Source organism: Hyla sarda, chromosome 4, assembly GCF_029499605.1.
Source record: "Hyla sarda isolate aHylSar1 chromosome 4, aHylSar1.hap1, whole genome shotgun sequence".
Classification (NCBI taxonomy): Eukaryota; Metazoa; Chordata; class Amphibia; order Anura; family Hylidae; genus Hyla; species Hyla sarda.
The window spans coordinates 235,021,908-235,047,325 of NC_079192.1; the positions used below are offsets into that span (position 1 = coordinate 235,021,908).

General features: G+C 43.5%; 1 protein-coding gene across 2 annotated transcripts in view; it reads left to right on the top strand.

Annotated features, from left to right (window-relative positions):
- The first annotated feature begins 643 nt into the window (after nt 1–643).
- The window catches only part of ZNF800 (zinc finger protein 800), a 46,605-nt gene continuing 21,830 nt past the window's right edge, over nt 644–25,418 (top strand). Inside the window, exons 1-3 of one of the 2 annotated variants that reach the window (XM_056573764.1) lie at nt 646–1,303; nt 17,538–17,629; nt 17,766–17,871. In XM_056573764.1, coding sequence (XP_056429739.1) covers nt 17,579–17,629; nt 17,766–17,871 — 157 coding nt within the window. In that variant the 5' untranslated portion in view covers nt 646–1,303; nt 17,538–17,578. Of the gene's footprint in view, nt 1,304–17,537; nt 17,630–17,765; nt 17,872–25,418 lie in introns of both variants that reach the window. The other variant, XM_056573765.1, reaches the window with a different exon arrangement.

Consider the following 25,418-nt stretch of genomic DNA (forward strand, 5'->3'; position numbering starts at 1 on the left):
ATGCACCGCTATACGATAGACGGAGACAAAGTGCTTGCATATCTTCAGCTCTCCCACAGAAATGCAAGGAGGTAGCGCATTGAACACTTCGTTGATTGTTAATTGTATTGGGAGAGGCGGGCCAGGAGATTGCGAGGGCTCCCAGCAGTTGGACCCCCGTGATCAGACACTTATCCCCGTCCTGTGCATAGGGGATAAGTTTGTACCAGAGTTCACCTTTAAAGAGTTACGTCATGAAAAAAAATCTACCTTTAACATATTAATCAGCCATTTTAAAAGTTGTTTATCGCACATAATCTCACTCCTGAGACCCGCTGTGATCATGAGTTATTAGTTGGGGAAGTGTATGGCATTGTGCTCTGCTCTCTGGCCAAGAGATGTGTCTATTATTCTGCATAGATGTCTATGCAGAGAAAAGGTCAGATCTACCAGCTGGCCAGGGAGTGGAGCACAATGCCGCCTGTTTCCTTGGCTTACAACTCACGATCACAGTGGGCTATGCGACGTATTAAAAGTTTTTTCATGACGTAACACTTTAATGGTAATCAACTTGAGATCTGTGCCCGGTGGATAAATTTTGTCGCCGCTGTCCTGGGGACAGACTGGCACACCACTATATGGTATAGTGGTCCTGATGGACCTCTCCAGTTATAATCCTCTCCTCAATGACAGGCAGATCTGATCAGTGGGCATACAAGTTAGCTACATATCCAAATAATAGCAGCGCTTTTATTGGGTGAGGCAGAAAGATTTGGCGCAGATGCCCAGCAGTCACCAGACAACGCTTTAGGCTGGCAGCCATTTCCCTCATAGGTCTCTTCTTCTGCCTGTACTGCCACCTCTCTATACTATTGCTCTGGTTACATTATCAGGTAGTGGTGTATACTGGGGGGAAACAAAGGGCTGCTCTAGTGACTACCCACAGACATGCCATTGTTGGAGTGCCAACTATCAGACAATGTATATGGCTGGCATAGGTGCCTGGCTGTAGGGGTTCCCCTCCATGACTGAGGCACAGCCAGCAGCTGAGGGGGCACTGGCGCGCAGTGACCGGTGAGGGCCCGCTCCCGGCGGCATGCTGTGGCCCTCACACGCGGCTCATCCAGGGGTATGTGTGTGTATGGGAGCCATGTCCCCCGGCCGGGCGCCGCTTGATGACGCACTGTCTCCTCCTCCTCTGCCCTGGGCTGGAGACTCGGCTGGCTGGCGGGGCGTTGCGCACGGTGAGCGCGCGTCGTTCGGTGGCTGTCTCGGTTGCGCTTTGGGGTGAGCCATGTTCCGGAGCCCATCTGCCGAGTCTGAGGTAATCCCACTGTCCCCCACTTATGAAGCCCACCTCTTCCTCCCCAGTGCGGCAGTCTGCTGTGCCCGATGAGCCCCGGCGCGCTCTCCTTGTCTGGCCTTCCGTGGGTTTCATGGTTGGCGCAGACCCCCGGTAAGCGGCCCCTCGGTGTGCGGGAAGGACAGCGGGAGGACGGGCAGCCTGCACCTGTTGGCCCCGGTACTGCTCGCCAGTCCTAGGCTTCCTGTAATGGCACCAAGTGCGTTCCCTGCATCCTGTGCCACTTGTCACGCACAGGAGAGGAGGGAGCCGAGCGCGGCCGCTGACCACCAGACAGTCCTGGTGCACGACCCTCTGCCCGGTACCGAGCCCACCGGGGGTACACATCACTGCAGCGCCGTACAGAGCCCGGGAGAGCCGCAGCGCAGAGCGCTTGTCCGGTGCTGAGTGCGCACTGAGCTCGGGCTGGAGCGCATGATCCATCCACATGCCATTGTGCTGCCGCCTGAAGGGGGCGATCCCCGAGGATGGGTGCCCGGAGAGGGCTGCACAGGTGCACAGTGCGCTTCTTGTAGGCTCCTCTATGGAATGCCACTCAGCCTGGAGAGAGGGAGTTCTCTAACTATTGTTTTCCACTAGTGGTGTCAGGATCTCTCCACTTGGAGTTGTGACAATGATCCCTGTCCTGGGACCCACCATGTCCACCATACATTATATACACATTTAGGCCTGTGCTAGTTTCCTTTCCAGCCTCTGGATGTTAAAGTGTAACTCCGCTCACTCATGTCCTGCTACTTTATAGCTTGAGACTACAGTGATGGAGATGAGGTTTTGCCAAAAGTCCCATAGGCTTTCATGGGAGTTCAGGCAAATTCGTATCCTGATCACTGTAGATTTGAGCAAGTCTTGGGCTACGAAATTCTCCAAAGTTTTAAATAGATATCCTGCCCCTGGAGCATCATTGCATTTAGGGACCATTCACACTATGAAATCTCTGCGCCCAGAGATTCCACTTGTAGCGGGCGCCATCTGAATCGGGCATCACAATCAGTCTCCATAGACAGCAGTGCATTTCCGAGTGGATTTCGCTGAAAGAATAAATATATTCATTCGTGCAGCCGAATTTCTGCTGTAGAAGGTCCGTCATGGAAATTCAGTAGTGTGAATGGTGCATTAAAATCCCATTAAAAAAAGGAGATTGCTGTATCGGAATTTCCGAGCAGAATTTTGCTCAAATGGGACCTTTTAATACAAATGTTGCCCTTCATTGACACTAGAGGGGACCATACACTGGATAGGAGTACGTTGAAGGTTCTATGGGCACAAGGATTTATAATAGCCATACACACTTTACTCCATATTGGTCATTACTAGTGTTGTAAAAGTTCCAGAAATATTGAAGACATGAAAACAAGAAGTTAAATTGAAACTTTTTGCATAAATTGAAAAAAATGTAGAGTGGAGTAGTTTTACAAACTGAAAATGATTTAGTTGTTGGATGTTGGTCTCACCAATAAATTTAGAGAAGGAAAATAAAAAATTATTTACTAGTCTGCCAGCCTCAAAAAACAGGCGAACATTATCTGTGATGGGGGAGAACATTATCTGTGATGGGGGAGAACATTATCTGTGATGGGGGAGAACATTATCTGTGATGGGGGAGAACATTATCTGTGATGGGGGAGAACATTATCTGTGATGGGGGAGAACGTTATCTGCGATGGGGGAGAACGTTATCTGCGATGGGGGAGAACGTTATCTGCGATGGGGGAGAACGTTATCTGCGATGGGGGAGAACGTTATCTGCGATGGGGGAGAACGTTATCTGCGATGGGGGAGAACGTTATCTGCGATGGGGGAGGACATTAGGGCTGCAACTAACAATTATTTTAATAATCGATTAGTTGTCGATTATTTTATAAATTAATCAATTAATCAGAAAAAATGCCAAAAGGGGTTCAGATGATTCTACTTTAAAAACTATGTACAATGGCCATATTAAAAGTTTCTAGCTGTGACGTGATGTGACCAAACAGCAGCAATTTTATTATTATTTTTTTTTTTTTACTTTCACGCCGGTTGCTGTATTATTAACCCCTTAAGGACTCAGGGTTTTTCAGTTTTTGCACTTTCGTTTTTTCCTCCTTACCTTTTAAAAATCATAACCCTTTCAATTTTCCACCTAAAAATCCATATTATGGCTTATTTTTTGCGTCGCCAATTCTACTTTGCAGTGACATTAGTCATTTTACCCAAAAATGCACGGCGAAACGGGGAAAAAAATCATTGTGCGACAAAATCGAAGAAAAAAACGCCATTTTGTAACTTTTGGGGGCTTCCGTTTCTACGCAGTGCATATTTCGGTAAAAATGACACCTTATCATTATTCTGTAGGTCCATACGGTTAAAATGATACCCTACTTATATAGGTTTGATTTTGTCACACTTCTGGGAAAAAAATCATAACTACATGCAGGAAAATTTATACGTTTAAAAATGTCATCTTCTGACCCCTATAACTTTTTTATTTTTCCACGTAGAGGGCGGTATGAGGACTCATTTTTTGCGCCGTGATCTGAAGTTTTTATCGGTATGATTTTTGTTTTGTTTGGACTTTTTGATCACTTTTTATTCATTTTTTAATGGTATAAAAAGTGACCAAAAATGCGCTTTTTTTGACTTTGGAATTTTTTTGCGCGTACGCCATTGACCGTGCGGTTTAATTAATGATATATTTTTATAGTTCGGACATTTACGCACGCGGCGATACCACATATGTTAATGTTTTTTTTTTTTTTACACTGTTTTATTTTTTTTATGGGAAAAGGGGGGGGGATTCAAACTTTTATTAGGGAAGGGGTTAAATGACCTTTATTATCACTTTTTTAAACTTTTTTTTTGCAGTGTTATAGGTCCCATAGGGACCTATAACACTGCACACACTAATCTTTTACACAGATCACAGGCGTGTATTAACACGCCTGTGATCAGTGTTATCGGCGCTTGACTGCTCCTGCCTGGATCTCAGGCACGGAGCAGTCATTCGCCGATCGGACACCGAGGAGGCAGGTAAGGGCCCTCCCGGTGTCCTGCAAGCTGTTCGGGACAGCGGCGCGGCGGTACCGAACAGCCCGACTGAGCAGCCGGGTCACTTTCACTTTAGAAGCGGCAGTCAGCTTTGGCCGCCGCTTCTAAAGGGTTAATACCGCACATCGCCGCGATCGGCGATGTGTGGTATTAGCCGCTGGTCCCGGCCGTTGATGAGCGCCGGGACCGACGCGATATGATGCATATCATAAATATACGTAAATATACGTCCTGCGTCGTTAAGGGGTTAATGATCCTGTACAGAAACCAGCGTAAATTTGATACTGCCGCATGGGTAACTGTCTGAACTATTAAAAGAAAATGTTAATGATTCACTAATATTTTAATAGTTCAGACAGTTACCCATGCGGTTGTATCAAATATGTAAAAGAAAAAAATATTTTACTTTTTTTGTATAGCTCACCTGTAGCTGTCCTCTGTCAGGGCTGCCACTCCGCTGCATAGTTCTAGCGTCCGCATCATGTAGTCCTATGGAGGAGCATGTGACACACATGTCACTCTGCTTCCTCCGTAACGTTACGCTGGGCGCAGGGGAGGAGTGGAGTGACATGGCCACATGGTCCTCCATAGGACTACATGTTGCGGACGCTAGAACTGGGGGAGGACATTAGCTGTGATGGGGGAGGACATTAGCTGTGATGGGGGAGGACATTAGCTGTGATGGGGGAGGACATTAGCTGTGATGGGGGAGGACATTAGCTGTGATGGGGGAGGACATTAGCTGTGATGGGGAGGACATTAGCTGTGATGGGGGAGGACATTAGCTGTGATGGGGGAGGACATTAGCTGTGATGGGGGAGGACATTAGCTGTGATGGGGGAGGACATTAGCTGTGATGGAGGAGGACATTAGCTGTGATGGGGGAGGACATTAGCTGTGATGGGGGAGGACATTAGCTGTGATGGGGGAGGACATTAGCTGTGATGGGGGAGGACATTAGCTGTGATGGGGGAGGACATTAGCTGTGATGGGGGAGGACATTAGCTGTGATGGGGGAGGACATTAGCTGTGATGGGGGAGGACATTAGCTGTGATGGGGGAGGACATTAGCTGTGATGGGGGAGGACATTAGCTGTGATGGGGGAGGACATTAGCTGTGATGGGGGAGGACATTAGCTGTGATGGGGGAGGACATTAGCTGTGATGGGGGAGGACATTAGCTGTGATGGGGGAGGACATTAGCTGTGATGGGGGAGGACATTAGCTGTGATGGGGGAGGACATTAGCTGTGATGGGGGAGGACATTAGCTGTGATGGGGGAGGACATTAGCTGTGATGGGGGAGGACATTAGCTGTGATGGGGGAGGACATTGGCTGTGATGGGGGAGGACATTGGCTGTGATGGGGGAGGACATTGGCTGTGATGGGGGAGGACATTGGCTGTGATGGGGGAGGACATTGGCTGTGATGGGGGAGGACATTGGCTGTGATGGGGGAGGACATTGGCTGTGATGGGGGAGGACATTGGCTGTGATGGGGGAGGACATTGGCTGTGATGGGGGAGGACATTGGCTGTGATGGGGGAGGACATTGGCTGTGATGGGGGAGGACATTGGCTGTGATGGGGGAGGACATTGGCTGTGATGGGGGAGGACATTGGCTGTGATGGGGGAGGACATTGGCTGTGATGGGGGAGGACATTGGCTGTGATGGGGGAGAATCTTAGCTGTGATGGGGGAGAATCTTAGCTGTGATGGGGGAGAATCTTAGCTGTGATGGGGGAGGACATTGGCTGTGATGGGGGAGGACATTGGCTGTGATGGGGGAGGACATTGGCTGTGATGGGGAGGACATTAGCTGTGATGGGGGAGAATCTTAGCTGTGATGGGGGAATACATTAATAAGAATCGGATAGATAAATGTCAACTAAGGCCGATCTGAGAGGAAAGAAACATCAACTCCTGGAATACCAACAAGATGGAGCCCAGTCACAACCAAACTAAACTGAAACCTTTTCCCTTCAGTGCCCCTGAAAGCATAAATGAATATTGATCTTTTTTATATTGTATTGTCATTTTTTTTTATTTTATTTGCTTGTCTTCAGGTGAGACTGAAGCACAGATTCTTAAATGTCTTTCATGAGGGTCAAAATAATATATAGTTTGAATGCTATCTCATTTTGAAAGAACATATTCCATTTTTATTTTATTTTAACATAGTAACATAGTTCATAAGGCTGAAAAAAGACCAGAGTCCATCTAGTTCAACCTATATCCCTAATGAGTTTCTACTGAGTTGATTCAGGGGAAGGCAAAAAACCCTCATACTAGATGTAAAAATTCCTTCCCGACTCCAAATATGACATCAGAATGAATCCCTGGATCAACGTTCTGTCCCTAAATATCTATTATACATAACCATCAATGTTATTATTCTCCAAAAATGCATCCAGACCCCTTTTGAATTCTTTTACAGAGTTCACCATGACCACCTCCTCCGGGAGAGAATTCCACAGTCTCACTGTGCTGTGTTGGTGTAGAAACCTTCTTTCCTCTAGACATAGAGGATGCCCCCTTGTTATAGATGCAGTCCTGGGTATAAATAGATCATGGAAGAGATCTCTGTACTGTACCCTGATATATTTATACATAGTTATTAGGTCTCCCCTAAGCCTTCTTTTTTCTAAACTAAATAACCCTAATTCTGATCTTTCTGGGTACTGTAATCCTCCCATTCCCCGTATTACTCTGGTTGCCCGTCTTTGAACCCTCTCCAGCTCCACTATATCTTTCTTGTACACTGGTGCCCATTACTGTACACAGTATTCTATGTGTGGTCTGACTAGTGATTTGTATAGCGGTAGAATTATTTCCTTGTCGTGGGCATCTATGCCCCTATTGATGAACCCCATGATTTTATTTGCCTTTGCAGTAGCTGCCTGACACTGGTCACTACAGCTAAGTTTACTATTAACTAAGACCCCTAAGTCCTTTTCCACATCAGTCATCCCAAGTGTGCACCCATTTAATACATAATCCCGTCCCAGATTTTTCTTCCCCATGTGCATTACCTTATATTTATCAGTGTTGAACCTCATCTGCCACTTTCCAGCCCAAACCTCCAACCTATCCAGATCCATTTGTAACAGTGCACTGTCCTCTATAGTGTTTACCGCTTTACAGAGTTTAGTATCATCTGCAAAGATTTCTACTTCACTATTCAACCCCTCTACAAGGTCATTAATAAATATATTAAATAGAACAGGACCCAAGACTGACCCCTGTGGTACCCCACTAGTAACAGTCACCCAATCAGAATAAGCACCATTAATAACCACCCTCTGTTTCCTATCACTGAGCCAGTTACTTACCCACTTTCTCCCCCAGCCCCATCCTTCTCATTTTATGCACCAATCTTTTATGTGGCACCGTATTAAATGCTTTGGAAAAATCCAGATATTCGACATCCAGCGATTCTCCCTGGTCCAGTCTGGAGCTCACCTCCTCATAAAAGCTGATCAGGTTAAGTTTGACAGGACCGATCCCTCATAAAGCCATGCTGATATGTGGTCATACATTTATTTTTATCAAGATACTCCAAAATAGCATCTCTTAGAAACCCTCAAACAATTTACATACAACGGAGGTTAAACTAACAGGTCTATAATTCCCGGGGTCACCTTTTGTCCCCTTTTTAAATATTGGCACCACATTTGGCATGCGCCAGTCCTGGGGAACAGTCCCTGTTACTATAGATTCCCTGAATATTAAAAATAGAGGTCTGTCTATTATATTACTTAATTCCTTTAGAACACGGGGGTGAATGCCATCTGGACCTGGTGATTTGTCTATTTTGATTTTTTGTAGGCGGCACTGTACTTCTTCCTGGGTTAGACAGGTGACCTGTACTGGGGAGTTTACCTTATCTCGCTGTATTTCACCTGGCATTTCATTTTCCTCAGTGAATTTGGAGAAGAATCTGTTTAATATATTTGCTTTTTCCTGATCCCCTTTTATAATTTCTTCCTCATCATTTTTTAAAGGGCCTACACTTTCATTTTTGACCTTTTCTATCTATATAGTTAAAGAACATTTTGGGGTTAGTTTTACTCTATTTGGCAATTAGTCTTTCTGTCTCTATTTTTGCAGATTTTATCTGTATTTTACATATTTTAACTTTTTCTCTAGCTTTTTAATGCTTCTTCACTGCCGTCCTGTTCTAGTAGTTTAAATGCTTTATTTTTGTCATTTATTGCCCCCTTAACATTTTGATTCATCCATATTGGTTTTCTTTTATTTCTGACCCTTTTATTCCCATAGGGTATATACATCTTACAGTAAAAATGTAAGATATTCCTAAAAGTCTCCCATTTAGTGTCAGTATTCATATTTTTGAGGACAATATCCCATTTTATATTGTTAAGGGCTTCTCTGAGTTGATCAAACTTTGCCTTCCTAAAGTTCATTGTTTTTGTGGTCCCTCGAGAGGTTCCCTTATTGAAGAACAAGTTATAATGTATTATATTATCATCACTATTCCTTAGGTGTTCTACTTGCACATCAGTTACTCTATCAGGTCTGTTGGTTAATATTAAATCTAGTAGGATGCCCCCTCTAGTCGGGCCCTGCACCATTTGGGACAGATACATTTTTCTGGAAAACAAAACATAGCTGAATGACACCTATTTTTCTCACTGCTGCATTGTATTTTGCAATTCTCTGTTCTAACAGTGAAGCTAAACACTAAAAAAAATTGCACTGGTGGATTTGTTACATGCTGACATAAATGGTGCTTAACCCCTTAAGGACCCAGCCCAAATATATCTTAAGAACCCGGCCATTTTTTGAACATCTGACCACTGTCACTTTAAGCATTATTAACTCTGGGATGCTTTTACCTTTCATTCTGATTCCGAGATAGTTTTTTCGTGACATATTGTAGTTTATGTTAGTGGTAACATTTTGTCGATACTTGAATCATTTCTTGGTGAAAAATTCAAAAATTTGATGAAAAAATAGAAAATTTAGCATTTCTTTTAACTTTGAAGCTCTCTGCTTATAAGGAAAATTGATATTCCAAATAAATTTTATATTGATTCACATATACAATATGTCTACTTTATGCTTGCATCATAAAGTTGACATGTTTTTACTTTTGGAAGACACCAGAGGGCTTCAAAGTTCAGCAGCAATTTTCCAATTTTTCACAAAATTTTCAAAATCAGAATTTTTCAGGGACCACTTCAGTTTTGAAGTGGCTTTGAAGGGCTTTCTTATTAAAAATACCCCACAAATGACCTCATTATAAAAACTGCACCCCTCAAAGTATTCAAAATGACATTCAGAAAGTTTAACCCTTTAGGTGTTTCACAGGAATAGCAGCAAATTGAAGGAGAAAATTCAAAATCTTCATTTTTACACTCGCATGTTCTTGTAGACCCAGTTTTTGAATTTTTACAAGGGGTAATAGATGAAAAATCCCCCCAAAATTTGTAACCCAATTTCTCTCGAGTAAGGAAATACCTCATATGTGGATGTCAAGTGTTCGGCGGGCGCAGTAGAGGGCTCAGAAGGGAAGGAGCGACAATGGGATTTTGGAGAGTGAATTTTGCTGAAATGGTTTTTGGGGGGCATGTCACATTTAGGAAGCCCCTATTGTGCCAGAACAGCAGAAAACCCCCACATAGCATACCAATTTGGAAACTGCACCCCTCAAGGTATGTAACAAGGGGTCCAGTGAGCCTTAAGACCCCACAGGTGTTTGACGACTTTTCGTTAGTCGGATGTGTAAATGAAAAAAAAAAAAATAATTTCACTAAAGTGCAGTTTTTTCCCCAAATTTATCCTTTTTACAAAGGGTAATGGGAGGAAATGCCCCCCAAAATTTGTAACCCCATCTCTTCTGAGTATATAAATACCCCATGTTAGGACGTAAAATGCTCTGCAAGCGAACTACAATGCTCAGAAGAGAAGGAGTCACATTTAGCTTTTGGAAAGCAAATTTTGCTGAAATGGTGTTTGGGGAGCATGTCGCATTTAGGAAGCAACTAGGGTGCCAGAACAGCAAAAAAAAACCACATGGCATACTATTTTGGAAACTACACCCCTCAAGGAACGTAACAAGGGGTACAGTGAGCCTTAACACCTCACAGGTATTTCACGACTTTTGTGAAAGTTGAATGTGTAAATGAAAAAAAAATATTTTTCGCTAAAATGCTGTGTTTTCCCCAAATTTTAAATTTTTACAAGCGGTAATAGGAGAAAATGACGACCAAAATTTGTGACCCAATTTCTTGGAAATACCCCATGTGTGGACGTCAAGGGCTCTGCTGGCGCACTACAATGCTCAGAAGAGGAGGAGCGCCATTGAGCTTTTTGAAAGAGAATTTGTTTGGAATGGAAGTCGGGGTCCATGTACGTTTACAAAGCCCCCCCGTGGTGCCAGAACAGTCGACCCCCGCCACATGTGAACCCCATTTAGGAGACTACACCCCTCACAGAATGTAATAAGGGGTGCAGTGAGTATTTACACCCCACTGACGTTTGACAGATCTTCGGAACAGTGGGCTGTGCAAATGAAAAATTTTATTTTTCATTTTCACGCATCACTGTTCCAAAAATCTGTCAGACACCTGTGGGGCGTAAATGCTCACTGTACCCCTTATTACATTACGTGAGGGGTGTAGTTTGCAAAATGGGGTCACATGTGGGGGGGGTCCATTGTTCTGGCACTATGGGGGCTTTGTAAACACACGTGGCCTTCAATTCCAGACAAATTTTCTCTTCAAAATCCCAATGGCGCTCCTTCTCTTCTGAGCATTGTAGTGCGCCAGCAGAGCCCTTTACATCCACATATGGGGTATGTTCTTACTCAGAAGAAATGGGGTTGCAAATTTTGGGGGGCTTTTTTTCCGATTTTCCCTTGTGAAAATGAAAAATTTGGGGTAACACCAGCATTTTAGCTAAACATTTTTTTTTCTCATTTTCCCATCCAACTATTTGTCAAACACCTGTGGGGCGTAAATGCTCACTATACCCCTTGTTACGTTCCGTGAGAGGTGTAGTTTCCAAAATGGGGTCACATGTGGGTATTTATTTTTTTGTGTTTCTGGCAGAACCACTGTAAAATCAGCCACCCCTGTGCAAATCACCAATTTAGGCCTCAAATGTACATAGTGCGCTCTCACTCCTGAGCCTTGTCGCAGAAAATTTTACGCCCACATTTGGGGTATTTCCGTACTCAGGAGAAATTGCGTTACAATTTTTGGGGGTCTTTTTTTGCTTTTACCGCTTGTAAAATTAAAAGTATGGGGCAAAACCAGCATGTTAGTTTAAAAAATAAAAACATTTTTACACTAACAGGCTGGTGTAGACCCCAACTTTTCCTTTTCATAAGGGGTAAAAGGAAAAAAAGCCCCCCAAATTTATAGTGCAATTTCTCCCGAGTTCGGAAATACCCCATATGTGGCCCTAAACTGTTTCCTTGAAATACGACAGGGCTCCGAAGTGAGAGAGCGCGCCATGTGCATTTGAGGACTTCATGGGGATTGCATAGGGGTGGACATAGGGGTATTCTACGCCAGTGATTCCCAAACAGGGTACCTCCAGCTGTTGCTAAACTCCCAGCATGCCTGGACAGTCAGTGGCTGTCCGGAAATGCTGGGAGTTGGTGATTTGCAACAGCTGGAGGCTCCGTTTTGGAAACACTGCCGTACGATACGTTTTTCATTTTTATTGGGGGGGGGGGCAGTGTAAGGGGGTGTATATGTAGTGCTTTACTCTTTATTTATTTAGTGTAGTGTAGTGTTTTTAGGATACATTCACACTGGCGGGCATTTACAGTGAGTTTACCGCTAGGTTTTTGTGCTGCGGCGAAAAATTTGCCGCAGCCCAAACTTGAAGCAGAAAACTGTAAACCCTGTACATTCACATGAGGGGAGGCAAACCTCCAGCTGTTTCAAAACTACAACTCCCAGCATGTACTGACAGACCGTGCATGCTGGCAGTTGTACTTTTGCAACAGCTGGAGACACACTGGTTGGAAAACTTTCAGTTACCTAACTCAGTATTTTCCAACCAGTGTGCCTCCAGCTTTTGCAAAACTACAACTCCCAGCATGTACTGATCGCTGAAGGGCATGCTGGGAGATGTAGTTATGCAACAGCTGGAGGTACACAACTACAACTCCCAGCATGCCGAGACAGCTGTTTGCTGTTTGAGCATGCTGGTATTTGCAGTTTTGCAACAGCTGGAGAGCTATAGTTTATAGAGACCACTGCACAGTGATCTCCAAACTGTGGACCTCCAGATGTTGCAAAATTACAAATCCCAGCATGCTCAGACAGCAAACTGTTGTAGTTTTGCAAGATCTGGATAGCGACAGTATAGAGATCATTGTGCAGTGGTCTCAAACTGTAGCTCTCCAGCTGTTGCAAATCTACAAATCCCAGCATGCCTAAACAGCTCTCTGGGCATGCCGGGAGCTGTAGTTTTGCAACATCTGGAGGGCTACAGTTTAAAGACCACTCTATAGTGGTCTCAGACTGTAGCCCTCCAGATGTTGCTAATCAACTCACCGGCTTCCGTAGGATCCACGGAGCTGCGTCGCCGTCCTCTTCTTCCGTCGATCGTCGCCCGCTGCTTTCGCCGTCGTTCGTTGCCCGCTGCTGTCGCCGATGTGAGTGTGGACTCCGGCGCCGGTCCTGTGTCGTTGTCCCGTTCTGCCCCGCCTATTGTGAGTGGGCAGGACGGGGAAACCGAAAGTAAAGCCCCCCGCCCCCGATCTGCTATTGGTCATCGCGTCTTGATGATCAATAGCAGGGATAGGAGGGTTGGCACCCCTGCCACCTTACTCCTATCGCTTCAGGGGGATCGTGGGTGTCTTGGACACCCGCGATCCCCCTTCTATTCCGGATCATCGGGTCACCATAGACCTGAATCGGCGCAAATCGCATGATGACCCCTCCTGGGCATTTGCGCGGGGTGACTGCTGATCTATATCAGCAGGCACCCCGGTCCGGTCCCCGGGGACAGAAATTCCCAGGGGCGTATGGAATACGTCCTGGGTCCTTAAGTACCAGAAAGCCAGGGCATATCCATACGCCCTAGGTCCTTAAGAGGTTAATGGACCACATTGACTTTATAAGGGTTTTCATTATGATATCGGGCATTTTACTGGACAAAATACTGCAACATGCTGCACTTCTTTTGATGGAACCGGCAACAGAGGCACACAAAGGATAGAACGCTGGAAATGTCTTGACCCCCTTAAAGGGGTACTCCGGTGTAAAACTTTTTTTTTTTTTCTTTTAATCAACTGGGGCAAGAAAGTTAAACATATTTGTAAATTACTTCTATTAAAAAATCTTAATCCTTCCAGTACTTATTAGCTTCTGAATACTACAGAGGAAATTCTTTTCTTTTTGGAACACAGAATTCTCTGCTGACATCACGAGCACAGTGCTCTCTGCTGACATCTCTGTCCATTTTAAACATATGCTGCTCTGGACAGTTCCTAAAATGGACAGAGATGTCAGCAGAGAGCACTGTACTTGTGATGTCAGCAGAGAGCACTGTGCTCCAAAAAGAAAATAATTTCCTCTGTAGTATTCAGCAGCTAATAAGTACAGGAAGGATTGAGATTTTTTAATAGAAGTAATTTACAAATCTGTTTAACTTTCTGGCACCAGTTGATTTAAAAAAAAAATTTCCACTGGAGTACCCCTTTAAGGATGCAAGGCGTATATGTACTTCCTGCTCCTGCGATATGAAGGGCACTCGGGAGCCAAGCAGGCTTCATACCTGGTGGGTCCCAGTAGCAACCATGACCCAGGGGCAGTAAACTTGTACATCTATTTGAGGGGTGTCTTCTGTGGCAAAGGGGCTAACCATTGTCGTGCAAATACACAGTCTTATTAATCACGTAGGATCTTGAATTGTGAGATATGCAATTGCTTAATAAAATTGAGGTATTAAAGAGTGACAGAGCCATGTGCTGATGCAGTTTGGTGTAATAATGATGATAAAACCAGAGCTAGGGTACGTTCACACGCGCAGATTTTTTAGCAAGTTTTCCACTACGTATTTGAAAGCGGACGGGCTCTTCTCGGCTGTCCGCAGCAGATTTTCCACGGCGGAATTTAGGCTGTGGAAAATCCGCCACAGTCCCTACTGACTTCAATGGGGCTTGCGGCGGATTTTCAGCAGTGTACATTCCGTCGCGGAAAATCTGCTGCGGACAGCCGAGAAGAGCCCGCCCACTTTCAAATACGCAGCGGAAAACCCGCTAAAAAATCTGCGCGTGTGAACGTACCCCTACACTATAATCATTCTTCGCAATCAGAGGCTGTAAACCTAGTCTTTCCCTGGGCTGTGATGTGTTTGGGTTTGTGCCAAACTAGACAGATCACTGTGAGCTGAATATATCCGCAGAGGATAAGTATAGCCATAGGTAGATAATGAAAACAGAGACATACAGTTCGTGTGTGTGTGTGTATATATTTTTTTATTCATGTAAAAACCTATTACAATTTATATCATAAATAAAAAATGGATAATAAAGGAAAAAGAAAACCATTTTCAGTCCTTCCAGATCTCCCCGCTGAAATTCCGCAGTGTGAACGGGTCTCACGGAGACCTATTCACTAATGTTAAGTTCACACCACGGAATTCCGCTCGTGGAATTCCGCGGGAATTTTACCTGCACTAACCAGCCTGGGTGCAGGTGACACTGTTTAAAATGGTACCTTCTGTGTCCAGATCTGCGCCTCATTAAAGGGGACATCTTTATTTTTGAGAATATGCAAATGCATGAGCAGTGAGTGTGAGGCCACTGATAGTAGCCAACACTCACTATTCTCACTGCTCCTGCGTTCCCTTCAGAGTGGCTTGGGAATCCAGGGTGTACAGTTACGCCCTTGGTCCTTAAGTACTGGAACGCAAGGGCGTACCTGTATGCCCTTTGTCCTTAACAGGTTAAGGACCAGAGCATTTTTTGCAAATCTGACCTGTGTCACTTTAAGCATTAGTAACTCTGGGATGCTTTTACTTTTCATTCTGATTCCGAGTTTGATTTTACGTGACATATTCTACTTTATGTTAGTGGTAGGGATGTCCCGATAGCATTTTTTAAAGATGGAGTACGAGTACCGATACTTTAATTCTAGTACTCGCCGATACCAAGTACGAGTACTTTTATATAAAAGGGAATCTGACACCAGGGTGACGCGGTTTCTGGTGCTGCTTACCGTATGATATGTGGTTCCTTGTTGTGTACAATGGAGGTGGCTGCTGTAGTGTAAGCAAAGATGTATCTCTTCTCCATTGGGCAGAACAGGGAATTTGCATTGGCAGCGAAACCAATGTCTCCGGAGCGATGTTCACATGGTGAGCAGCAGTAGAAACTGGGTCACCTGACCTATCTACCTATAAATTGAAGTTAGTGCAGGTGACTGTGCTGTAAGATTGCCTTTAATAGTAGGTAGTATCCCCTTGTAGGTAGTATAGATAGTTGCAGACAGACAACAGGACTCCCCCTTGTAGCCAACAGGACCCCCACCTGTAGACAGCAGCCCCCCTTTGTAGCCAGCAGGACCCCCCCCCCCTGTAGCCAGCAGGACCCCCCCCCCCCTGTAGCCAGCAGGGCCCCCCTTTGTAGCCAGCAGGGCCCCCCTTTGTAGCCAGCAGTACCCCCCTGTGTAGCCAGCAGTGCCCTTCCTTTGTAGCCAGCAGTGCCCCCCTTTGTAGTTACTCACTGTCCAGTGTCGCCGTTCCGCAGCCCCGTTCTCATCACTGCCGCTGCCCCGTTCTGCTGTCCGTATAATGCTGTCTTATGGAGGAGCATGTGACATACACATAACGTAGCGTTATGCTGGGCGCAGTGGAGTGACGTGTATGTCACATGCTCCTCCATAAGACGCCATAATGCGGACGGCAGAACGGGGGCAGCGGTCATGATGCGAACCGGAGGATGGGGCAGCGAAGCAGAGCACTCCACCATGAGAACATTATGGGGGTTCAAAGTATAGCAGCAATTTTCCAAAATTGCATGAAAAATTCTAAATCTGAATTTTTCAAGGACCAATTCAGGTTGAAGTGGATTTGAGGAGCAATTTCCCATAAATGACCTCCTTATAGAAACTGCACCCCTTAAAGTAGTCAAATGGACATTCAGAAAGTTTAACCTTTTTGGTTTTTCGCAGGATTAGCAGCAAAGTGGAGGAGAAAAATCTAAATCTCAATTTTTTACACTAACATGTTCTTGTAGCCCCATTTTTTTTCCATTTTTTAAAAGGGATGAAAGGAGAAAAATCCCCATCCCCAGTATGATAATACCCCATACATAGACAAAGAGTTCTCTGTAAGTGCACTACAAGGCTCAAGGGAAGGAGCAACATTGGGCTTTTGGTGAGAGAATTTTGCTGATTTTTTTTTTTTTTTATGGGCAGGGGGTCGCATTTAGGAAGCCCCCAGGGTGCCAGAGCAGCAAGCACAAGAACCCCCCCCCCCCCCCCACACACACACACGGCACACTATTTGGGAAACTACATCCCTTAAGGAACGTAACAAGGGGTACAGTGAGCCTAAACACCCCACAGGTGCTTGACGAAAAAACTATCAACGCACATATGTAGAGGAAGCCTAAGCAGACAACAACACAAGTGCTTTTTTTCAGGATCACTAGTATCGTGTGTCATGATTAGAGATGAGCTGGAAGAACTGACCAATCAGAATGGGCATTTCACTGGTAAAACACCTGTATTACTGAAGTATATGTCCAAAGACTGACTGTCTGGTAGCGCTCCCTACAGTACAAGGTGGTACTCGTGTTACTTTTTTAGGACATTGCGTGTAGTGTACAGGACCCTTAAAAAGCTCCTGTCCATTACATAGACAGTGATTACAGCTCCCAGCAGATCTTTCTTACTTTTATATGTAAGGACTTGCTTTATCTGTATGAGTTATCTACTTATTTCCATAGAGTAATGATCTCAACATACAATGGTCATCCTGGAACCAGTTAATATTGTAACGTTGGGGACACCACTGTACCTACTGCCAAATGCCAACAAGGAGTACTTTTAGAAATGTGCTCATCGTGAACTATTTACTTGCTGTGTTTCCTTGTATGTCAACCCAGTGGAGCTTCTCTTGGAAGTAGTAGTCTCATGTTTCCTGGTGACTGCATAAAATATACTTTTCTCTTACAGTCTGTTGCAGCAAGTATAGTAATTCTGCCTTAAATTAAACCATGGAAAAAAATTCCATAACACTTCGGAAGACACACTATTTACGCAACAAGGTATTAACCACATTTACCCTTGTTTACCTGCATGCACCTTCAAACTGCATGTGTGTATTTGAGCTGTATATTGTTTTGTGTGGGTAAAAATAAAAATAGAACTCATAAAAATGTAACACTTTTATTATTTTAACAGAGCAGACATGACATGGAGACAGAAGAAACCAAATCACCTACACACAAAATATTAAGAGACAAGTGTTGTCAGACTGACCATCATCACCACCGTTGCAGTAACTCAGGTACGCCACCTAGCTATGAAGTCTGCATGGTTTAAGGGGTTATCGCGGTTCTAAAGATTGCAGGGGGGGGGGCAGCGGTCCTGTGGATAAGTGATAAATTGACAAATGCTGGACTAAGACTTTAAGAAAGAACTCCATAATGGACATTAAAGGGGTACTGGTGCCAGAATGTTCTACAGATTTGAAAATTACTTCTATTTAATACTCTTTACTCTTCCAGCACTTATCCGCTTGTTTATTCTCCAGAGAAAGTTGTGATGTTTTTGCCAGTCTGACCACAGTGCTCTCTGCTGACACCTCTGTCTGTTTCAGGAACTGTCCAGAGCAGTAGAGTTGTGCTATGGGGATTTGCTGCTACTCTGGACAGGAGAGAGCACTGTGGTCAGACTGGCAAAAACATCACAACTTTCTCTGAAGCAGATAACCTCCTCTGACATCTGATAAGTACTGAAAGGATTAAGTAACTTACAAATCTGTTTAACTGTCTGACAAAAGTTGATTTGAAAACATTTGTTTTCCGCCTTTATTCTTACTTTTCTATTGAAGTTTGGTTAAAATTACTGTGAAGCATGCTAACTTAACCCCTTTAGCAGCTCCTTTTTGCACATTTGACCACTGTCACTTAATATATTAATAACTCTGGGATTCTTTTACCTTTCATTCTGATTCCAAGAATGTTTGTTAGTGACATATTCTACTTTAACATAGTGGTAATTTTTCGTCGTTACTTGCATCCTTTGAAAAATCCCAAAATGTCATGAAAATTTGTAACATTTTGCATTTTTCTTCCTTTGAAGCTCTCTGCTTGTAAGGAAAATGGATATTCCAAATAAATTATATATAGATCCACAAATACAATATGACTAACTTGTTTGCATCATAAAGTTGACATCATAAAGTTTACTTTTTGAAGACCTTAGAAGGCTTCAAAGTTCAGCAGCAATTTTCAAATTCTTCACGAAAATTTCTAAATCTGAATTTTTCAGGGACCAGTTCAGCTTGAAGTGGATTTGAGGGTCTTTCATGTAAGAAATACCCCATTATAAAAATTGCACCCTCAAAGTATTCAAAATGACATTCAGAAAGTTTAACCCTTTAGGTGTTTCACAGCAAAAGCAGCAAAGTGAAGGAGAAAATTCAAAAAAGGGGTAAAAGGAGAGAAATCCCCCCCCCCCCCCAAATTTGTAACCCAATTTCTTTCGAGTAAGGAAGTACCTCATATGTAAAGTGCTCGGTGGGTGCACTAGAGGGCTCAGAAGGAAAGCAAATTTTGCTGAAATGTTTTTTTTGGGGGGGGGGGGGGGGCATGTCATGTTAAGGCTCACTATACCCCTTGTTACGTTCTGTGAGGGGTGTAGCTGTTGCAAAACTTCAACTCCCAGCATGCATTGACAGACCGTGCATGCTGGCAGTTGCTTTTGCAACAGCTGGAGGCACACTGGTTGGAAAACCTTGAGTTAGGTTCTGTTACCTAACTGTCTTTTCCAACCAGTGTGCCTCCAGCTGTTGCAAAACTACAACTTCCAGCATGTACTGATCCCCGAAGGACATGCTGGGAAGTAAGAGCTAATGTTAAGAAGCGAAAATGGGATCTCAATTTTATCACCACTTTCAGCAGATCAGTACCAGAGATCAGAAATATTTAAAAAAAAATATTGGTACATTCTAGAAGAAGATCAATTTTTGAAGGGATCCCTAACAAACACACCTGGCATCACGTTTCAAAGAGCTCCCACGCTGAAAAATATTCTGGCACCCAGCCAGATAAAACAACACCAACCCAAAAAACTAACTACATTTGGAAGTTACAGATGTCGAAAAAATAGGGGCCTATGTTGCCATGATATTACACATCAACAATACAATTTTACCTCTAATGTCACCAGTGAAGTTTTTCTTATCAATTATCATTTGTCTTGTGAATCAGACTGTCATTTATCTAATCCAATGCCAATGTGGGATTCAATATGTGGGACGTACCACCATGAAATTAAGGAACAGAATAAATAAACATTGATTCAATGTCAAGACAGTCTTTATGCTACACAGCCTGTCAAGACACTTTTGGGGAGATTTATCAAGACCTGTCCAGAGGAAAAGTTGTTGAGTTGCCCATAGCAACCAATCAGATTGCTTCTTTAATTTTTGAAAAGGCCTCTGAAAAATTAAAGAAGTGATCTGATTGGTTGCTATGGGCAACTCGGCAACTTTTCCTCTGGACAGGTTTTGATGAATCTCCTCCTATAACACTACACTTCACGGTACCAAAAAATCTTTCACTGTCACCCCCATCGACCACATCCCTAAGCACAAGTCCAACCGATTTGAATTATTGAAAAGATTGGAGTTTTTTTGGATTTATAAATGTGGTACATTACAATCAAGGGGTCTGAATGAAATTTCTGAGACCATTTTAGTCTGATCTTATTGGCCTCTTATTTTTCCTCATCACCCCTTTTCTATTTTATTTTTATGCTTTCCCTTTACATGATGCTATCATATTTATTCCCTCTGTCCTTCCCCTTTGGTGGAAATTAGAGATAGAGATGTGTATAAATGTATTTATTATTTATTAACTACTAGTTGCCCTAGTTTTTAACCCCCTTTTTTGGCCCATTATACCCTGAACATTATATGGATGTTATTAATCTTATGACTTTACAGGTATATCTCAGGTCTAAAATGGCATTTTTACTAATTTGTATTTTTATCTACTTTTATACCAATTACTGTTATGGCTATTTATTATGTATTTATATAGTTATTTGTTGTATCCTATGCCCTACCCTCCTTCTGTAGGTACCATTGATATTTTATTGCCTTTTATTAGGGATCGACCGATATGGATTATTTTTTTAGGGCCGATACCGATAATCTGTGAACTTTGAGGCCGATAGCTGATAACTTATACCGATATTGCGGTAACAGTTATTGGCTATTAACCCCCTCCACGGCCCCTCAGAAGCCACTGCAGATCAATGATTGAAAGCGGGCACTTTAAATCAATTAACTGCAGCAGCTTTTGTGGGGCCAGAGACCGCCAGCCCCACCCGCTTCTCTCCCCCTGCCTGTCCTGGGGTCCTCCCTAGTCCAACCACCACCGCCGCTGCCCCATTGCCTCCGCCATCCCCGGATTTATAATGACATGTTCCTGGGGTCCGCGCTGCTTCTGGCTCCGGCGGTGTCCTGAGATGTCACTGTGCGCACTGACGGCAACGTCGTGTTGAGGACGTCACACGTCATTGCGCAGCGCACATCAATAGCACAGGACGCCGCAGGAGCCAGAAGTAGCGCGGACCCCGGGAACAGGTACTTATAAAACCGGGGATGGTCTAAGTTCTGCCCCACACTAGCCCCGGTACTGCTATATAGCACTTTGCTGGAATGCATTATCATTAGCACAACTAATAGCAAAATACCAGCACTGGATCTGTCTCCCTTTGGTTACTATGTATCTTATTCAGCCATCTCTTGTCATAATTCCATCCTTAGGGTGCATGCACACTACGTTTCTTAAGATACGGGACCATATACGGCTGGGGAGAGGGGGGCGGAGAGTCAGGGGCGGGGCAACTGCACGCTGCCATAGGCGGTCCTGTATCTAATGTATTTCAAAGAGCGACCGGAGTGAAACTCTTCCTCCGGTCGGCTCCATTTTGGCCCGTTTACGGTTTCCCGACCGGACCTAAAAACGTAGTCAACAGCGTTTTTAGGTCCGGTCGGGAAACCGTATACGGGGCAAAACGGAGCCAACCAGAGGCAGCGTTTCACTCCGGTTGCTCATTGAAATACAATATATACGGTGCCGCATACGGCAGCGTGCGGTTGCCCCGCCCCCGACTCTTCGCCCCCCTCTCCCCAGCCGTATACAGTCTCGTATCTTAAGAAACGTAGTGTGCATACACCCTTAGACATACTGATTATTTATGCAATTTCTTATCCCACACCAGCATCGTCACTGCTACATAGCACTTCACAGCAGCGCACGATCTTCAGTATAAGTAACAATACGCTACTTTGTACACTTTTTTGTTATCTCATATCTATTCACCAATTCTCTGCTATTAACATTATAAACAATCTCTGGACTTACCGATTTTTTATGAAGATTTCCTCTTTGTTCTACTCACACCCACTGTACTGATCTGGATTCACGCTACATACCTGCTGACTCCGCCCATCATTAGCCACGCTACGGCTTGCATAGCGCTCCCATTCATAAACTTCACTACAATCAAAGCGCCTACTAGCGCATCTTTCGGCCGCATATGCACATGAGCTTCACAGACTACGAGGAGTTTACTGTGTCAGTTTACATATTTTTATAAATGAGATCATGTGAACATCTTCATCCATGTATGAACGAACTGTGGATATAAATTTTTATGGAATTCTTATGGAGTTTGTGTTATTATCAGTATAACTTTTACTACAGCTGTTCGGGGCTTAGTAGTTGAACCTGAATAGCATGATGAACTTAACCTTTAGAACATACGTAAGGCTTATCTATTTAAACAGAGTCCCCTGCCATTTTTGTGTGCACATTGCCTGATGAAGTGCCCTTTACGGGCAAGAAACGCGTTGCTATTGTGTTCCAAATAAAGGATCGCCACCGCCAGGTAAGGGACCTCACATCACAGTTCTCCCGCTCTTCCCCGACTACCATGTGTGGGCAGAGCGGGGAAACCGAACTTTCACCCCCACTGCCCCCGATCTGCTATTGGTCGGTCGCTTGTGACCAACCGATAGTAGAGGTGGCACTCCTATCCCTTATTTTCCGGGTCACTGTAGACCCGTATGACCCGGAATCGCCGCAGATTTCCGGCGATCGCCAATGTGCTGGGATGCCTGCTGAATGATTTCAGCAGGCATCCCAGTCCGGTCCCCGACCGGCTAGCGATAGGGACCAAAATTCCCACGGGCGTACCCATAAGCCCTGCATCTTTAAGGACTCGGGATGCAGGGCGTACGCTAGGTACGCTTAAGAACGCTAGGTACACATCTGTGCTAATGTTTACTTTTTCTGTTCCATTGTAGGAACAGAAAAGCATAAATAATGGCAGTGTCAGGGAAATGATGGCACCAACAGTACCTGATGTACCCTATTCACTATAATGGAGCTTGTAGGGTTTCCCTCATTGTGTCTGTGATTTTACCTGAAAAAAATTGTGCTGTTTGCTTGCTGTTTTTTCTGACTTTTTTTTAAGCAATCTAAAACTGAGGCTCCTAACAGATGTTGTCTTTAGCCCTGCTTCAAGTTAAACCTTACAGCTCCCGACAAGTATGGCGGCGCTCAGGGTGTATGGAGCAAGCTCGTGACTCAAGCCCGCTCCATACCTGGCGACCCCCAGCTGATTTCAGTAGCTGGGAGCCACCTCTAATAGCCGGCATGCGATGATTGCCAAGGCCGGCTATTAACCGTTTAGTTTGCCGCTGTCAAAGCTGGACCAGGCTTTATCAATGGAATGCAGAGCACACAGATCAATGGAGTTTAACAGAACTGCTTTGATCTGTATGATGAATCCAATGATTCCTCATAAAAGTCCCCTAAGGGTCTAATAAAGTGTCAAAAATAAGTTTAATGAAAGTTTAAAAGACACATTAACCCCTTCCATATTAAATGTTCAAATCACCCCTTTTTCCTATATAAAAAAACATGTCAACATAATAAAAATAAACATACTTGGTATCACTGCGTGTGTAATTGTCTGAACTATTACAAAATAAAAAAAATACCAAACCCAAGAATTTAGTCAGATCAATACCAAAATGGTACCGGTACAAACAACAAATTACAGCGCAAAAAATAAGCCATCATACAGCCTGGTATACAAAAAAATAAAGTTACAGAATTCAGAAAATGACAATTAAAAAAAATTCTAAAAAGATTTAAAAAACATTTAAATTAGTAAAACATGACAGAAACTATGAAAAGTTTGTATGGCTGTAATCAGGGTTGACTTAAAGTATCAAAATAACATGTTAGTTTGACCACTGGGTAAATGGCGTAAAAAAATAAAACCACCAAATTCACAAAATTATCTTTTTTTTTATTTCAATTTCACCTCACAATTTTTTATTTTTTTTGTTTTGTTTCGGAGGATATGTTGTGGGAAAAATGTTACAAAGTACAGCTGGTCCCGCAAAAAACAAGCCCTTATATCAGTCTGTAGATGGGAAAAATGAGCTATAGCTATTATAGGGCGAGGAGGAAAAAATTAAAATTTACTTGTCATTAAGGGGTTAAAGTGTTTTTATGTCTGCCTATAATTTTCTTCTTAATAATGACCTTATTTATATACTGGTTTGGTTGAAATTATTTAGTGTAACAGGACAAGTGGATTGTCACGAGGAACAAGTATTTTTTTTTCTTTTTTCCTTTTTTCCTTTTTTTTTTTTTTTCAATTTTCACACTCCTGCATTTAAAAGGGGTTGTCGGTTACCTCCACAATTCACGTCTCTCTTGTCCATTAGTTGCGTCTGGTATTGCAGCTCAGTCCTACTCACCTTAATACAATACCTTATACAGCTTCTAGTCAAGAATGGCGCTGATTTAAAAAAGAAAGTCATGCTATGCATAGCTGTCAGTTATTGAGCACCTAGTAGAATATTCCTATACAAAAAATACATAAAATATAAAATAGATGGATTATAATTAGAAGGAAAAAAATCAGAATTTGTGGCTGTGCACATCTAAATAAACCATCAGTATTTTTACGGTGGCCATGGTCTTTTCTGTTGAGCAAGTTCCTGGGATAAGCGGTCATTATTTCTTTCCTGTGTGCTGTACCCCTCGCTTTCTGGAACATTACAAATCTGACACAGCATATATGTCAAAGTTTTGCAGCTGCAAATCTTCCTGTGCACAGTCTATTGCACATTGTGTATCAAACTGGGTCTCATTACTATGTTTATTATGATTTACTTCTACTGTTTTACACCAATAATATTGAAGTCAATGTACTACATGTGTAGCTGTATATTCATTTGGAACTATGAACTACTTTACTTTTCTATAGTAATATGCAGAGGTAATGAATTTGTAAGAACAAATTCAACTTCAAGACAGTTTAAAAGAAGCCTCTACTATAAATGACATGTCTCATCAGGAGTATAGAGTTGCTATATTTCTGTCATATAAAAACAGCTGGATAACTTGAAGATGTATATAACTACAAAAAACACTTGTAAACTAATATAGATTCATTTCTAAACCTCAGGTTTTTTTTTTTTTTTTACCAGATAAAATATTTTTATATGTTATAGGTCAGGGGTCTCAAACTCCCGGACCGCAGGCCATTTTCGGCCCGCGGAACGAAAGTTTGTGGTCCGCATCAGGGATGTGTGATTTGTATTGCCCGACGCCCGGGACATGCAGTTCCGGGCGCCGGGCAGGTGGTTTCTTCAGGCATTTAGCCCTGCTTTGGGCAAGCAGCGCTAAATGCCGGAAGGCTTCACTTGCCCCGCCCTCCTCCTCCCCATCTTCGGTTGGCTGGCCGGCCCGAGTCTGATGAGGGATGTCACGCATGTGACATCCCTCTGCAGAC